The following is a 16,851-nucleotide window of genomic DNA, read 5'->3' as shown; positions in this document are numbered from 1 at the left end:
TGACTAAGCTTCCTGCTTTTCCTCTCATTTCCCCATCCAAATGCAGATACGCACACAAAACCACCTAACCCTCCTGCACAGAAGGGATCTTGCCTGTTTCCCATAAAACAAACCCTGGTAGTAATACGAGAAGGTGAATAGAGGGAAGATAGTAGTTCTCTTGGCACCTGAATAATAAATCCATCACAAACGAGGGCAAACCAATTCCCCTGCGACGATAACCTTTCCTGTTATCACTGGCTGCTGACACAGGGATGATGACAGTGAGAGTCAGCATGGCATTCACTGGACTCCCTCCCTATCAGCCCCCTGCTTTGACTTCTAGGAAAGTGTTGGGGGAAAGGAAGAACTTCATCGAGCAACTGCATCTGGGTTGAATTACTGGGTCATTTTGGCATGAAGGCTACAGAGAGTCTTTTCTCTGTGGAACTCTTTAAACTAAAGCTTCTGTGTACTTAATCAGGAAGAGCCTATTCTGACTGTCACAAGGGGAAAAAGGTGCCATGAGGGTGCAATAATTTCCAGATGTCAGAGACAGGTATTTCAAGCCCAGATCAGTCAGCAGAAGAAAGTGCAGAAGGTGCCCCACAAATGGCATTGTGTCCCAGGACTGACATTTAATGTCCATGCCATCTAAATATATTATACCTGGAACAGGAATCCAGGGAGTGCCTAAATATTAACATTAGAAGCTACTGACAGAAGTCAGGAGTGGTGGAAGGATAATGGGCTAATAAAAAGAAGGTGCAGAGGATAAATGATGGGAACTATTCTAACATTCATTTAACTTGAGAACTGAAATAAGTTCTAGAAGCTGCTAACTCAGATTGTTTATAAGAAATTACTGATTTTTGGATGTCATGTTTGTATGTTTAACAACATTGCTCACAGTCTTGCTCATGTGCATTACTTGGTGTTCAGAGTAAGCAGAAATCACTGAGAGTATTTGCTGCCCTTTGGTCTGGAGTGTAACTGAATTTTTTACTATACCAGTGTCATATTCTGATCCACGAGCAGTATTATGTCTGTAGCATAGTTTGATAGGGATCAGTCAGAAAACAAGAAAAAAAGCAGAGATGGTCCTTGCAAAATTTTTCAAATCCCACTCCCTCTGCTGCTTGTCCTCGCATCAGCAGAAGAGCCATTGCTCTCAGCCAGCTGCACTGGCTGGGCTGGGGACCTTTACATAGCAGGAAAAGAAATGTCCCACTCCACAGGCTTTTAGGCACTACAAGGACAACATCCTCGCACAAGTCTGCAGGCTCCTCAGACCCATCATGCTGAGGAACAAGTTGTGCCACCAACTGAAGACTCGTTCCTCTGGGGACAAGATGCAGCTGACCCTTGTCATGGCAGATTACAATCTCATCTTCACCAGTGTGTGCCCTATTCAAGGACGGAAGGGAACCCCAGGGACAGAGTACAGTGTACAGCTTCCCTGTAACACAGGGACTACAGCTCTGGCTACAGCACTTGCTGGAATACATCAAGTTCTGAACTTGAACAGTGATGCTGGTGGTATCACTGGCACCACCACTGCTGGCCAGAAGGTCCCTCACCCCCTTCTCTCTCTCTCCAAGTGAAACAGCTTGAAATCCTGTCATTAAAGCCCAAGAGATGGAGTTAAGGGGTACTCTCCTTGCAGAAGGGTTCTCCATTGTGTTAGCTGCAGGAGACTTTCACCTTGGCAATTTAATTGTACTTCGAGGCATCACCATTTGGACAGACATATCTGTCTATACGATTTCATACTGAGTTTTGCCACACGGATCATTACAACCCTGTCCTCTCTTGACCTACAGTCTTGAATGCTAGGGAACATAATCGTTGTACTAAATCAGCTGCTGCACATTCAGATCTACTTGGAAGTGCATTAATGTATTTAATACCTGTGTTCTGATACCAGGTCTGCAATGTCATTTTTATCAGGATGCTTTCCTCAGCAGTATCAGTCCACAGGCGTGTCTGGCCTTGGCTGTGAATTTTGTTTCTGCCCTGCTCACAGACCTGCATTAGAAATAACAGGCAGAAATCATCGGTCAGCTCTCCCTAAAGGATACCTGGTACCACCTTCAACTAGATAGGAATGCTTCTTTCACCTATATCCAAGTGCAAGAGATCAGGGTGAGCAACTCCTGACTAAACAGAATCTGCATCTTGCACTGGAACATCTCAGAGGCAACCTCTGACACTGAACTGTTGTCCCTTCCGGACAACCACCCACTCTGCGAGGGCTGCTGTCACTTCTTGCTGGCCTACTGGCCATTTTAACATGGGCGTAGCAGGACCTGTGAGAAGACAGGAGCAAAGACTTTGAGAAATGGTCTGTGCCTGGCTATCTTGCCATAGCTACAGCCAGAGACAGCTGCCAGCAGAAGAATGTGGCAACAGAGTAACTGTACCAGTTTTGGATGTGGGTGGGTGTTTGACTGTCTTGTGATCCATCTTTCTACAGTAAGTGTTTGGAGAAATAGGATAAGCTGTGGGATTTGGAAGTTTGCTTGTCCTGGCCTGTTTTGGTTTTGTTTTTTCTTTTCCTGGTCATTCATGCAGGTCTTTTGGGAGACAGATCATACCACACATTTCTTTTACACCTTGAAGAAAAAGAGGGTTCTAGGAAACATATAATCTGATCCTGGCAGAGAACAGCCAGGATTTTAAGGATCATTTTAAGGATCTGAAGCAGATGAAAGAAGGACTGAAGGCTTTCTGTTTGGACCCGTTCTCTTTAGATACCACTATGGTGTCCTTCAGTAACCCAGGTCTTCTGGAAATGTTTCACTTTCTGGTCATGTCTCTTAATTGATTAAAAAGCTTCTTCATTTTTATATGTTTTTCTGTTTGATCCATTCTAGTGGATTCTTTTGATCCTTGTTGCTTCCACAGGAATATCCAAGCACACTGTGGTCACTACGAAGTAGTGGTTTCAACTAAGTTGTTGAATTGTTTAGCACGGTATCTAGTCATAACATTTTGTGGACTTCCTAGCTGATTATTCCACAATCATCAATTGCATCTACTTCACACTCAGTGACAAGCCTATATGGGGGTCATTTCAGTTTTTTGTTACTGTTGTTTCTTGCCCTAGCTGGTTCTCCGGTCTCAATCAACGTAATAGTTTTGCAATCTAGGTTCAGAGGGTGGTGATGCAGATCCAACACTATACAATTCCTATTTAGGTCTGAAATTTCAACCTATTTGGATGCTGGGTTCATTAGTTTGATCCAGATTCTCATTAGCATATAAGTACTACTCCATCACTAGTACGCTTTATCTTTCTGCATGTTTTTTATTCTGGTATTACAATTCCTCACTGATTGTCTACAACAAAGTTTTTAATATGCCTGGTGTATCTTCTGTTACGACAAGAGACTGGTCCTGTATGTTATTTTTCATAATTCTAGCATTTGCATACAGGTAGGTATACCACTACTTCTGTTCCTGGTTTGTTATTCTATTTAAATCGAACCATTTTTGCTTCCTCTGTTTGACTGTTCAAAGACTCTGATCTACCTTGCACTTGAGGGTACAGGATTTCTGTAACTTCACTATCCTTCATAGATATGCAGAAAATATGCTTTTGCACCTGTTACTTTCTCCTAAATCTTCAGTCTCACAGTGCACTGATTGATAACCTCCTTAATGTTCAGCATCAGAAGCCTGATTCCTGCAGCTGGTCTGTCCCTCCTGCACAAGGTCACTCTTTATAACAGAGTGTGCCAGAGTATCCTCAGGTGTTTTGTTAATACACTACACTAACATTATACTATGTACTTGCTACAAGGTTCTCAGGTTCTGTAAGGTATTGGAAATTAGATAGCTGAGTAGAATATAAACCAAACAAGACTGGAAGAAACAGCACATTAAGAAATAACAAGCAAGCCATATTTGGATAATCTCTTACTACCAGCTGAATACATGAATTCCCTCCCTCTGTTTCCCTGGACTGTCATATTTGAAGGAAAAGGTCAATTGTGTACTTGTCCAACCCCTGGGGTTCTGCTCCCTAAGATGTTGCTGAGATGAAGGAGTGGGACAGTTCTCACGAGGGTTGACCCAGTAGGGCACTTTGGGCAGTTGTTAGCACTGCATCACAAGTTTAAGCTGTTGTAAATCATGTTTCAGGGGTGGAGTTTCTTTAATATGGTTATGCCTATGGGTAGCCTATGTAGAATTTGATCAGTTTCACACAGTGATGGAACAGTAAAAGTAATGAATATGAGTGACATGGGGTAGCTCAGGACTAGAACTGAATGGAAATTGAAAAGTACTATAGAGAAGGACTACTTCCTGCAGATATTCTGACTCTGCTTCTATGGGTTTACAGTGAAGGGCTACTAGTCAGACTGGAATAGGCCATGCTACTCAAGCCCTACACAGAAGAGGCTGCCTGTCATATTCTGCACCTGCTTAATCAAAAGCCAGTAATGTCTCAGACCTTGAATTTCTTAGTCTCCCTTATTCTTCATTTCCAGACAGGGCCAAGTCTGGTCTTTTATCTTTTGGTATGAGGGCAGTTAAAAAGAGAAAAAACAAAAAACAAAAAGGAACTCTTTCGGGGTCATGGGGTAAAAGTAGTTCAGACTGCTTCTGAAAGGTATAGGAGAAGCTGGGATAAAGAAGAGAGAACACACAGTAATTTGAGATTTTTCAGTGTTGGCCTGAACCTCCACAGCTGCCTCAAAATTGTCAGCAGCATACAGAAAGGACAGTCACGTTCCCTTCCTTGCACCAGCTCTGATATGTCTGCCCTTAGCACTGTGAAAGGTAAACTGATGGAAAAACATTCAAGTCTTTGTGTGGTTAACTGCTCAGTGCCAAGCTCTGAACGAGTTCACCATAGGCCAGGGTAGCAGCATTTAAGTAAGAAGCTGTTACTATGTGGTGGTCAATAGATCATCTCAGCTACAATGTACACATTCACATAAAGCATTAAAACACATGCTTAGGCAAGAAGAGAACTAGCCTTTCCTTAACTTCCCAACAGAAAGATTTCCATGTACCTCTGGGATGAAGTTCCTACACCACACTAGCTGTTTCCTCTGTCACTACGATGTTGCACAGCTGTGCTGTGTTTAATCTTGCACTTGCCTCTACCATTCCTGGAAATCTTAAGTGAACCTGCAGTTCTTTTACCCTATGGGGCTGGAGCATTATGGATTTCCAATTAGTGGAAATGAGATTTCCAACATGCCCTATTTCTATACAGAACTGGAAGCAAAAGCAGTATACGCTCAGTGCCTTGTTCTCTACCACTGATAATAAATTTGATGTCAAGCAGTATATGAAACACTTCTCTGGCCTGGAAAAGGGCTCACAGTTTGTTGGCAAGTTATTCAGAGGAGTAAAAACAAAGGCTGACTGTATAAGGACCTTAACAGGATGATTGAGCAGTAAAATGACAGATGAAACAGTCACAATAAATGTAAAGTGATGACTGCGAGGAGGAACAGATGTTCTAGCTTTGCACACACAAGAATCGTCCAACTGTTACTATTTAAGCTGACTTTTACTATTTAAGAATAAGGTCTGGGGGATAAACAAAATGGTCATGGTAATAACTCCCTCAGAATTTTTTTAGAACCAGGGGTTTAAAATGAGGAAAATAAGTCCAAATTAAATGCAACGTGCATCCCAAGTAATACTTACATTTCTGTTTCCCCTAATCTTGAAAAGAATATAGTAGAACTGGAAGAGTTTCAGAGGATAGTCAAAATCATGGAATAGCTTCTGTATGAGGAACAACCTCCCAAGCTGGAAAGGGCAACAAGGGCTGGACATGAAGAAAATCACGAGTGATATAGAGAAAGTGAACTGAGAAGGTTCCTTTTGCTGTATCTCGGGACGTAGGCAGTGGGTTGGTCAGATAACATGCATCTTGTTCTATTAAAGTCAGAACTTTTCAGAATTTAGACCAGAGAATAATAGAATAGTTAGGGTTGGAAAGGACCTTAAGATCATTTAGTTCCAACCCCCTGCCGCGGGCAGGGATGCCTCACACTAGACAATGTTGCCCAAGGCTCTGTCCAACCTGGACCTGAACACTGCCAGGGATGGAGCATTCACAACTTCTTCAGGCAACCTGATCTTCAAGGATGCAAATTCTACAATCTCTGCAGGCAACCTGTGCCAGTGCCCAATCACAGCAAAACCTCTTTTTCCTTATCTTCATACAGAATTTCCTGTATTTCAATTTGTACCCATTCCATCTTGTCCTGCCACTGGGCAACACAGAGAAGAGTCTGGGTCCATCGTCTTCAATGTCCCATCAGATAACAAGATTTCCCCTTAGCCTTCTCTTTCTCCAGGCTAGAGTCCCAGGTCTCTCAGTCTTTCCTCATATGAGAGATGCTCCAGTCCCTTCACCATCTTTGTGGCCCTTTGCTGAACTCTCTCCAGTAGCTCCACAGCTAAGTGGAAGGGAAGGATCACCTCCTGCAACCTACTCGCATCACTCCTCCTAACGCAGCCCAGGATACCATTAGCTTTCTTTGCAGCAAGGGCACACTAATGGCTCATGTTCAAGTTGGTGTCCCCGAGGTCCCCTAGACCCTTTTCTGCCAAGCTGCTTTCCAGCCAGTCAGTCCCCAGCATGTACTGATGTATTGGATTATTCCTCCTCAAGTGTGGGACTCTACCTTTCCCTTTGCTGAACTTCACAAGCTTCTTCTCCGCCCTTTCCTCCATCCTGTCAAGGTCCCTCTGAATGGTAGTGCAACCCTCTGGTGTATCAACAACTCATCCCACTTTTGTATTATCTGCAGATTTACTCAGTCCCATCATCTAGATAATTAACTGGTATCGGATCCAGTATTTGCCTTGCCATGCAAACAACCAACAATTAGATCTGGTTCCCCAAGTAATTCTAAGTCACTTAATAGTAAATTAAAACACTTTGAACAAGCAGGTTCTGATAAGGTAGTCTCCAGCCTATGTCTGTCCTTCTGTGCTAACAAGGTGAGCTAACAGTTATCATTGCATCATGCAGGTATGTGGAAGCAGCAACTTTAGCAGCAACTTCCTGGTACTTCACTAAAGCAATCATAAATAAAATAACTTATTTTTATGAAGTGTTTACTGCCAGCTTTGCTCCGGCATGCCCAGGTTCTTTGCTGTGATTTTGTGGAGATTCACAACAGTAGCCAGCTTTACCTTGAGGATTTGTATTTGCTGTACATTTCTGTATTGATGCATTATTTCTCATGCACTGTACTTTGTATGCCACCTGCTGTACAGCCTGGGCAGTAAATCTCTGTATTCCAGTTGCCCCTCGACTACTGTTGACAACTTTACTAGCAACAGATCTAACTTTCTGAAATATCAGGAATACTGGTACACAGTCTTTCCACCCCGGCCCCAACTCTCCGCCTCCCAACTTGTCTGAAGGAATTTAACCTGATATACTGTCAAATTAGCACACGAGTATCAGCTGTCAAAACAATTATGAACTTTCTTTGTTCATGTAAAAAAGCTTACAGCTTTCAGCTACCCTGCTAGGTTTCAAACAAATGTGGGATTCCCCCTTTTGCTATCTACACACAAGCAGGTAATCCTTCTACTTTTTGCAGCACAAGACTGATGGCAAGGGTTAGATTGATCAGCATGCTACCAGCCCTTGGCACGCACTTGCTTGGTCAAGAGGGCTGTACAATTAATGGAAAAGCTGAAGTTTTATAGCATTGTAAGTAAGGGACACGTAGCCAGACAAGCTTACTGAAATATATAGATATTCTTGCTGCTATTATGCTATGGTTGTGACAGCTTTCTCACGAATAGATAACTGCAGTGCTGAGAGACACCACCACTGATTACCCAAAGAAGCTGTGGCTGCCCCATCCCTGGTGCTGTTCAAGGCCGGGTTGGACGGGGCTTGGAGCAATCTGCTCTAGTGGAAGGTGTCCCTACCTGTGGCAGGGGCTTGGAACTGGATGAATTTTGAGGTCCCTTCCAACTAACCATTCTATGATTCTGATTCAGCTAGCTCCTGATGTATGATATCTCCACTTTGAACCTGAACACCTCTGATTGTTTGGAAATAACATATTCAAACATATAATTCTGGACACCTTCAAGACAGAAGCCAGTACCAGAATGGTGTTGAAATGCGTGAAAAAACCCGTATTTTTCTCCAAGCAGCAGAAACAGGCCCTTGCAGCAGCCTGCCAGGATGTAGGGTAAACTGCCTGCAGGCAACCTGCACCTCTGAGGCTGCAACTGCTCCCACAATTCAGTACAAGGACAACACAGGCGCCAGCCAGGCAAGATAGTGCTGAGCAGCAGGCAAAGTCTTTGGTGCAGTTTCTCCTGCATCTGTTGCTGTTAAGCCAAACTTTCTCCATGGGAAAAACATTTAGGTCAGTAACAAACACCAGTGATTGATATGCAGCTGTGGGTGTCACCTCGGGAAGTCTTGCCTGGATTGTTGACTAGAGAGGCTGAAGGTTTATTCACCTAGGAGAAGAGGAGGCTCAGGGAGATCTATTTGCTGTCTGCCACTACCCAGACGTAGGGCATAGGCAAGACAGAGGCAGGCTCTTCCCAGAGAGGCAGAGGGAAAGAGCAAAAGGCAACAGCCATGACTTGTAACAAGGGAAATTCATGACCGAGCAGGGGGCTGGACTGGATACTGCCAGAGGTCCCTTCCCATCTCAATCTTTTTGTGACCCTCTTTTCTTTGCTTTGACAGAGACAAAACCAGAATACTATCAGACAAACTTTGATTATTAATAGAACCATGAAGACCAGGTCTGCTAGCAATACAAACTGGAAATGCAATATTTTCTTCAAGAAGCTGCTAAACCTCACAGCGGAGTTCATGGCCACAGCAAAATTTCCTATCCCCATGTTTTAAAAAGGGAGGGCACCTCTGAACATCTCTCCCATGCAGTGAGGGACAGAGCACTACTTTGTTGTTTGGGGAAGAGTTTCTTAAATAAATTATCTGCAAACAGCGAGTAGGTCAGCTCTAAGCAGTGCCTCGTGATTTGTCTCTAGGACCTGGCACTCTGGAGATGTAATTGTGTAGTCAAACCACCCTTTAACCTGCTCCTAATTCAGAAATCAATGAATGCCATGTGTGTTCTACCTTACTAAAATCTTAAAAATAAAATCCATGTTACTTTAAGAAAAAGCTAGTTGCTAGTAGGCCTGTTCTTGTTATTCTTTTACACAGCCTTCCTCTTGACATGCTAGCTGGCACATGAAACATGCTGTTACTCATTGGGATTCTGAAACTGGCCCATCCCTCAGCTAGAAAATGTCCAGGCACAATCCCACAGCACAAAAGCAGGAGGTCTGTTTGCCCAGTGACTGGCTGATGGTTACAGAAGAGGAACACTACTATGTGTACATTTGAGGGGAATGACTTTCAACTCCCCAGGCATTTGTACCATGCAGCCAGGACAAGACCCTACCACTGATTTCTGCAGTAATTTTCTTTAGTGAATTTCTGACAAGGCAAGGTATTAGTTCTGTGATCCCACTAATGGGAAGTGGGAAGAGAAATCAGTGCAGATCTTCAAATACGCCTATAGAACTGAGTCAGTAAATGTCAAAGCAAGGGAAATAGATGACAAGGTGGGTATGGTAGCTAAGTGAATAGGAAGCCTTTAGCTTCAGTAGATACTAAATTCCAGTCTGATCTAAGGAAAGACGGGAATGAACCTCTTCTTTTCTCCTCTGTTAGTTTCAGCAGCCAGCCTGCAAGCCAACAAATACTGCCAATATACAAGAGGTGACTCTCTCCCCCCAAACACTGAATATGAGAAGCTAAAAACTGTTCCCTAATAGCAGTAGGTGATGCTCCCAAATGCCTGCACTTTCAATCATACAGCAAGAAACTGAAGAAATCCTTTCTTTTTTGTTTTCTATTGTCATTACCAGCAGCCTACAACTTGCCCTGTAGAGCTTGGCCCTGTATTCATCTGTCTGTTGTCCTCTTCAGCTTTGGAATTAGCAATAGAAATGTGCACAAGTGATTTTTCTCATGACCTCAGTTTTCCAGGTCTCTTCTCCCTTCTAACATTACATTGACAACACCTTCAAAAAGAAAAAGAGGAGAGGGAAGCTGTGGAGAATCCCCCCACTGCCTTGGGACAGCACAGGGAAAGGGTCATATGGGATATTTTTAGAACAGAATCCAATGGCAGTGATGTGAGAAAGGCACAGAGAAAAACACAGCTGTGAAACCGAACACTTGGCTTCATATATACCGAAAGCAGGAACAGCAGAGAAACAAACTGAGAAGACACAGCAGAAGACAAGAGTGAGAGAAAGGTATGTGAGGGTAACAAGAGAATGGTAAAAGACTAAGAGGCAATGAACACCTGGGAAAGAAATAGCTAAAGAGAATATGGGAGAGAAATGCAAAAGACTGAGCCAGGAAGAGAAAAAATGAATAGAGTAGCCATGTTACGTAAATAAACAGAGATACTTTAAACACAGAAGGAATCAAAGGGCAAGAAATGGTCAGCTGACTCATCAGCACTCTTATGTAAATTATTTGTGACCTTGAAGTCTGACCGGCAACTGCTCAGACTACCATCTCTCCTCATCCCAAGGTATAAAGGCTTCATAAGTGACTTAGGTTTTGCACTGTGACACTGCAATAGATCTTCTAAATCAGAGGAAAACAGAAGACATTCCTATAATCTTGGAAGCCAGGTGATGACCTGCCATCTCTCTTTTACTCACAGAGCAGCATTCCCAGAGAGCAGTGATTGCTTTATGTATGAAAACTGATGTATGTAGCATTAGTTTGGAAGTGCTCTCTGCTATTGTTCACTCAGTACACAGGAAAGAACTAACACGACTGACTACATGGAGTGGACTGTGGTAATGATGATACTTGACAGGAGTATGTTCCTAAAGATAGCATTTTAAGGCATCAACTGCTAAGACACTCAAGTCCCAAAAGTCTGGGATCCACTTGAGGCAAGTACATCCAGAATTACAGTCACTTGTTCACTTGCTACCTAATCTTTATAATTGTTCTTCATTTTTCCTGTTTTGAGAAATAATTCATCCTTCATCAAGGTTAGTGATTCAGAATCTACTTAGCACTGATGCCTGGATTAGATCCAGCAACTAGCTGCTCTTGGTAACTAGCTGCTACTCTGCCTGTGATCCCTAAGAACTCAAGTATATATGTCCATTCTTGAAGAATTCCTAAATTTATATCCACCTCTTTAACGAGATAAGTTGTAGCATAGTTGCCTCCTTATTATAAAGCTTATCAGGGATGTGGGTGACTTGAATTCAGCTAAAGAACTGGTTTTGGTTTATGCAGACACTTAAGGGATCAAACACCTACCATTTATTAAACAATCCTGTCCTATCCAGAAGCCATAAAAGCCTCTCAATGGCAAATATTTGGGATAAATTTATGAATAAATGAGGATCATGCAGCACATCATCTTCCTTTCTCTCCTGAAAAGCTATTTAGTAATGTACAAATGTTTTGCTAAAGACTTGCCTTAGCTGAAGTTATACAGATAACTTGATCTAATTAGTTGTCTTCCCACAAGCACTCAGAAAAACTGTCATTAGCCTAAATATTCTGACTAGTCTAGTCCTAAAGAATCTAAACCTGAAAATTCTAGAGATTCATGAGTTTGTTACAGTTACAGAACAAATATAGCCATTTTCCCCAAGTAGTATACTCGCTACTGCCGCTGTCTCATGCTCTGCTCTCTAACACTCCTTTTGTTCAGGTTTTTATTCCTTACAGTTCAGTGCCTCATGCGATTTGATCAGCTCAGAAACCGAGTTTGAGTTTTTTATCCAGAACTCAATTCTTGTTCTCCCTCCACAAATCTTACCTGTTTGTATACTGTGCAAACAGGCCACTGCAATCCCATTATGTCCTGTATTGAGCCCAGTCTCAATGATCTAGTGTTGTGCAACTTGATCTTGACACTCAGGATGCTAGTTTTTTTGTATTGTACTACAGAAAGCTAGGCAAACAGAGATGAAATATTTCATAATCCAGCCTTTCCACTGTAATGATTGGTTCCTTCAGCAATGTTAATACTTGACAAGTAACATATAGTGTTCTTAGAAAACACTGCTGAGCTTGTGATGCGCCTATGTTGAGCACTAAGAAATCTACATTCATCACATAAGTCTGGATTCAAAATCAAGCTTTCAGTCATAAAGGGATATATGGTCACACTAAAGATCATACAATTAATTCTTCGTTCATCTGTACATCATACACAAGAGCAGGGCTCAGCAGCAGAAAACGCTGGACTGAAAGCTACTCTCCTGGTCCTCACCTCGGCTTTCTGTTCCCAAAGGCAACCCTACATTCCCCTTTGTAACCTAGGTGTTCCAGCTTCTGTAAGAAGTCTCTCCATCTTTCTTTGCAGTAGCTCAAAGAAGATGAGATTTCATGTTTTCCTCAGTCTAACAGAGACTTATTTGTCTTCAAACACTGCTACCGAAACTTTACATGCTCAGGTACAAATAGGCCATCATTCATTTTTAGAGGCTTGGACTCCATTCATGCTGTTCCCTTAAGCAATCTGGAGTGCATAATGCTAATTCTCACTTTAGTGACCAAAGGATGTGGCTTTTTAGATGCAGTACAAACTGCTACCTCAGTTTGTTTGGAGAAGTGTGAGGACTCATGAGATGCAGTAAATCTTAGTTCTCCTACTTGGCAGTAATCTCTTAAAGTGCTAGGAAGTAGGGCAATAGCCTGCTTCCAAACAGCCATAAAACAAAGCAGTGCAAGACCCCACTGGGCTATGCCCAAAAGATGCCATAGAGCAACATGCTCCGGTGCTTTCACAGCACCTGTTAACACCCAGCACAGCAGAATCCTAACAATGTCTTCTGGGAGCTGTAATGAAGGACAGGGAAGGGTTTCAGTGCCTTATCTGGAGTTACTTGGAAAAAAGAAACCCATTCAGAATCAGCAGTTATTTTTCTGTACAGCTCTATTAGACTAGGTGTCCCTGCAGACTCAACCCTGAGGCTCTCCAGGATTTTCTTCCTTGTCTGGTGAATTCAGTGACGTAAATTTTTCACTCATGAGGATTAGGAACAATTTTCATACTGAGAAAAGGAGAATATGGCCTCACTTGCTCTTGGAGGAAGACACTACTGGGGTACGTGCTCAGGCAGGACAGTCACAGATTCTTCCTAATGCAGTCAGAGAAGGGTATTTGTAGGCAAAGAAAGATTTTTAGCCCCTTAAATAGAGAAGGGAACAGCCATCGTGTAGGAAACATTCTGTCTACAGGTATTGTACTCACCAGAGTTTGTTGGTATCGAAATGCTTTTGTTGGAGAGGCATCCCCAGTCATATCCCCAGAGACAATGTCCTGTAGAGTAGGGGCTGTTCAGGACAACGTCTTCCCATCTGCTCTCCACAGCAAAATCATGGAGTGAAATGGACGCAAGGCTTCAGCTAAAATCCCAAAGAGCACCCCGAGAGAGAAGGTTATTGGTGAGGGAAAGACAGAGAGGGAGAGTGTAACCAGAGACTCCCTGCCCCCTCCTGTTCAGTCTGTGCTTGGACACAGCAGCCGCTTCCCTGCGTTAATATATCTCTGCTGCCCTGGCACCAGGACAACTCAGTAAATTAGTGGGAGGTAAAGTTTCCCTTTCCTCTCTCAGTATCATTCTTCGCTGCATTTGGAAGGGGTCAACAGCAGGACCATAGAAAAATGGGGCTGAGGAGAGAGAGATTAGGGAAGAAGAGGACGAAAATAAAAATTACCAAAATTAGAGAAAAGAGAAGCATCCTGCAACTTGAGCACGATTATTCCTACAACCTGTTTCAGAGACAACTTTGTGAAGTGTCAGCATCTGAGAAGGCACATTCTCCTAGCAGGCCTTGGAAGACTATTCCTTATACAAACTACACAGTGTCCTCACATTTAACATGATTTTTCTTAAAGCATACCCATTATTGCTGATTCCCTGGCCACAATACCTCACCACAAATAAACAGCCTTCCTCATAGGCTTTGTACCTTCACGAACCTTCTTCCACTGGCATAACCAACACTCATAATATTTTTCATACAGAGTCACAGAATGGTTGAAAGGGACCTCTGGAGGTCATATGGTCCAGCTCTCCTGCTCAAACAGAGCCACCTGGAACCAGTCACCTAAGATCATGTCCAGACAGCTTTTGAGTATCTCCAAAACCAGAGAAGATACTGCAACTCCTCTGGGTAATCTGCCCCCACACCATCTGTGGTGGCAGTCAGTAATTTGGCTACAATCTCACCTCCACTTCTCTAAATGTATAAACTGGTCATTTTAACTCCTCCATGATGGAAGATGAGGATACAACCCTATGCTGCAGGCAAGTCGATGGGCTCACTCCTCTCTCCTCCCCGAAGCAGGGACAGCTCTATAGTAAGATCTGCCCCTCCAACTATGTTGGGTGATACCGAGGTGGAACTAAAACTTAATGAATTACCAATTGGTTTATTTTTCTGTATGAGCTCAATTAATTATTGGTTAGCCTTTGTATTTAAGTGCTAATGCAGTTAGTGAATTCATCAATGGCAATTCCAAATCTGCTTCAATAAACTGCACTATTTGTGAATCCTTGAATCGTGACAGTTCTTACTGAACGCAACTGGACCTACAGTGTCCAACTGGTGACAATCAGAAACTAAGCTCAGCTGCACTCAGTCCCTCTGATCTATGAGGACTGCCTGAGATGTAGCTACTGCTACTGCCTGAGACAGCAGCAAGCCCAGAGATCTGTGGAAATGGAGCAGATAATAGACACCACACCTCTTTTCACAGACATCTGCTGGTTTTTTTTTCCCTCTGTTATCTGTAAAGCTTTTCAATCAGGCAAATTCCTAAATCCTATATGTAGGTAAAGTAGGCAGTTACTTAAGGTAACACCATGACTTTTCTCCCATTAAAGATGGGTTATGTAAGGGTATGAAAGGTGAAAGCATTTCCCTTATTAAGGTCATCCAGTCAAGGACCTTTTCAATGCAGAAGGAACTGATAAATGAGGTAACTGATAAACTGATAAAGCCACAAACAAAATCACACGGAGACTCAGATGTGAGAGACAAGGGATATGTTATCATGCAAAAGACCTCCAGCCACTATTTGATGGATTATTAAGAAACTACAGGCACAGCTTTGGAGAGGGCCAGCCTGGACTTTGTAACTAGTAAGAAGGGGGAAACAAGAGGATCATAAGGATTGGAGATATTTGGACTGGGTCTGTGGGACTATGCAAAACTTGAGGAAAAGGGTTGGGGAGGAAGAAAGTGGGGAATAGACAGAAAGGGGACAATTTTGTGAAAACCTAGGCTGGTCGGCGTGCTTGTCTGACTGAGCACTGCACCTGACCACCAGTCTGCCCTATCTTATTATTAAATCCTTTCTTAGCTTTTTTCCCATGAAATCTCACTATCCGATGTCCACAAGTGCTGTAAGGTTGAGGTGCCAGCAACCGGCAAGACTGGCATGAGTGAATTTGGGGTCAGCAACTGCAATCATACCAGGCCTGTAGGGACTCGGGGGCCAGGAACTGGAGCAAGTGAGATCTCAGCATCAGTAGCTGCAGTAGCCATAGCTCTCTGGATAATTTCATTTGGTGCCCAAGTGCTAGTTAGAGGTCAGACCCACATGAGGTGCTGGGTACTAGTTGGAGGATTGTCTGTATCTTCCCCAAATCTGGGATGTATGCATGTAATTTGGTGGCAAACTTCAATCTGGACTGGACTAACCAGCAAGCAAGAGGCTCTAGGTCCAGTTAGGGGTATTAGGTATTCAGTGGCGCCCATGAGTGTGGGGTGCCTGTGGGGTGAGCATGTGAGCACACCTCTTTGCTAGCAGGCACCAAGCTGAACTAACCAGCAGGAGCAGGTAAGACCCATGAAGCAGTTAAGAAGGCCCAAGATCCAGGCAGGAGTATGGGAGAGACAGAGGGTCCGTGCTCTCTATATACTCCATGAATGTGCTTGTGAACCTAGCAAGTGGGGGGGCAAATGCTTTCACTACTGAACTTCAATCCTTACCAGCTGAAGAGGAGAAAGAGGAGGTGGCTGTTAAGTGTTGAGTCTTGGCAGCACTGAAGCTAGGTGCCGATGAAGGCAATTCTTTATCTGTTGCACTGTGTTTAGCGAGTCATGTCAGTGTCCTCTGTACATGGGTCTGTTTCCGAGATGCTCACTCAGCCTTCGTTTGGATCTGCAAATGGAAAATCAGCAGCTACAGCCATGGGCCTGGGACAGAAAGCCAAGAACTATTTGTCCAAAGTCAAATCCTTTGAGCATCTATTACTTTTCATAATGGTAAACATGGAAACAAAACCAGTTTAGAATTACTACAACTGTATTCATTTACTGAATTGTTCTATTAATAAATACAATGATTTTCATGCCATTCAAGATTTGTAGAATACTTTGTCTACTTCCTGTTCACTGTTTCCACTCCCCATCCCACAAAACTTTTGACCTCATTCTTCTGGTTTTGAGCCAAATGCGAAGCAGTTAACACTTTCCTGTTATCCTAGCTACTAAAGTCATTCCTTAAACTATGCTAGTAGCTCAGAAATTCTTTCTCTGCAAACACAAACATCTTGTTCACTTCATCTTCTGGACTATTAGAAACCCTTACTACCAACAGGTAGACGTTGGTAATTCCAGTGCTAATATTACTACTAAATTTCCTCTAGCAGAGTTTGGTATTATTGAAAAAACAATGGTTTTCTTCTCAGGAAACACCCTAAGTGTCACAGATAAGACAGAGTAAATGACAACCTCTACTGGATCTGAACACTGGGAACTGTTTTAGAACTGATGAGAACAGAGCCTTTACCTTCTTATTTCACAGCCACTCACTGGCTGTTTCCCAGGTG

The 16,851-nt window shown here is 43.0% G+C and overlaps 1 protein-coding gene across 1 annotated transcript in view; it reads right to left on the bottom strand.

Annotated features, from left to right (window-relative positions):
• CLCN1 (chloride voltage-gated channel 1) overlaps positions 1-16,214 on the bottom strand; it is a 61,814-nt gene extending 45,600 nt beyond the window's left edge. Inside the window, exons 1-2 of the mRNA XM_030471526.1 lie at positions 16,010-16,214; positions 13,260-13,414 (exon numbers count right to left, since the gene is read on the bottom strand). Coding sequence (XP_030327386.1) covers positions 13,260-13,310 — 51 coding nt within the window. The 5' untranslated portion in view covers positions 13,311-13,414; positions 16,010-16,214. The remainder of the gene's footprint in view (positions 1-13,259; positions 13,415-16,009) is intronic.
• Positions 16,215-16,851: the final 637 nt, after the last annotated feature.

The sequence above is a fragment of the Strigops habroptila genome, chromosome 2 (assembly GCF_004027225.2).
Source record: "Strigops habroptila isolate Jane chromosome 2, bStrHab1.2.pri, whole genome shotgun sequence".
Taxonomy (NCBI): Eukaryota; Metazoa; Chordata; class Aves; order Psittaciformes; family Psittacidae; genus Strigops; species Strigops habroptila.
Note: the sequence above shows the minus strand (reverse complement) of the source record. Positions and strands in the feature narration are given on the sequence as shown.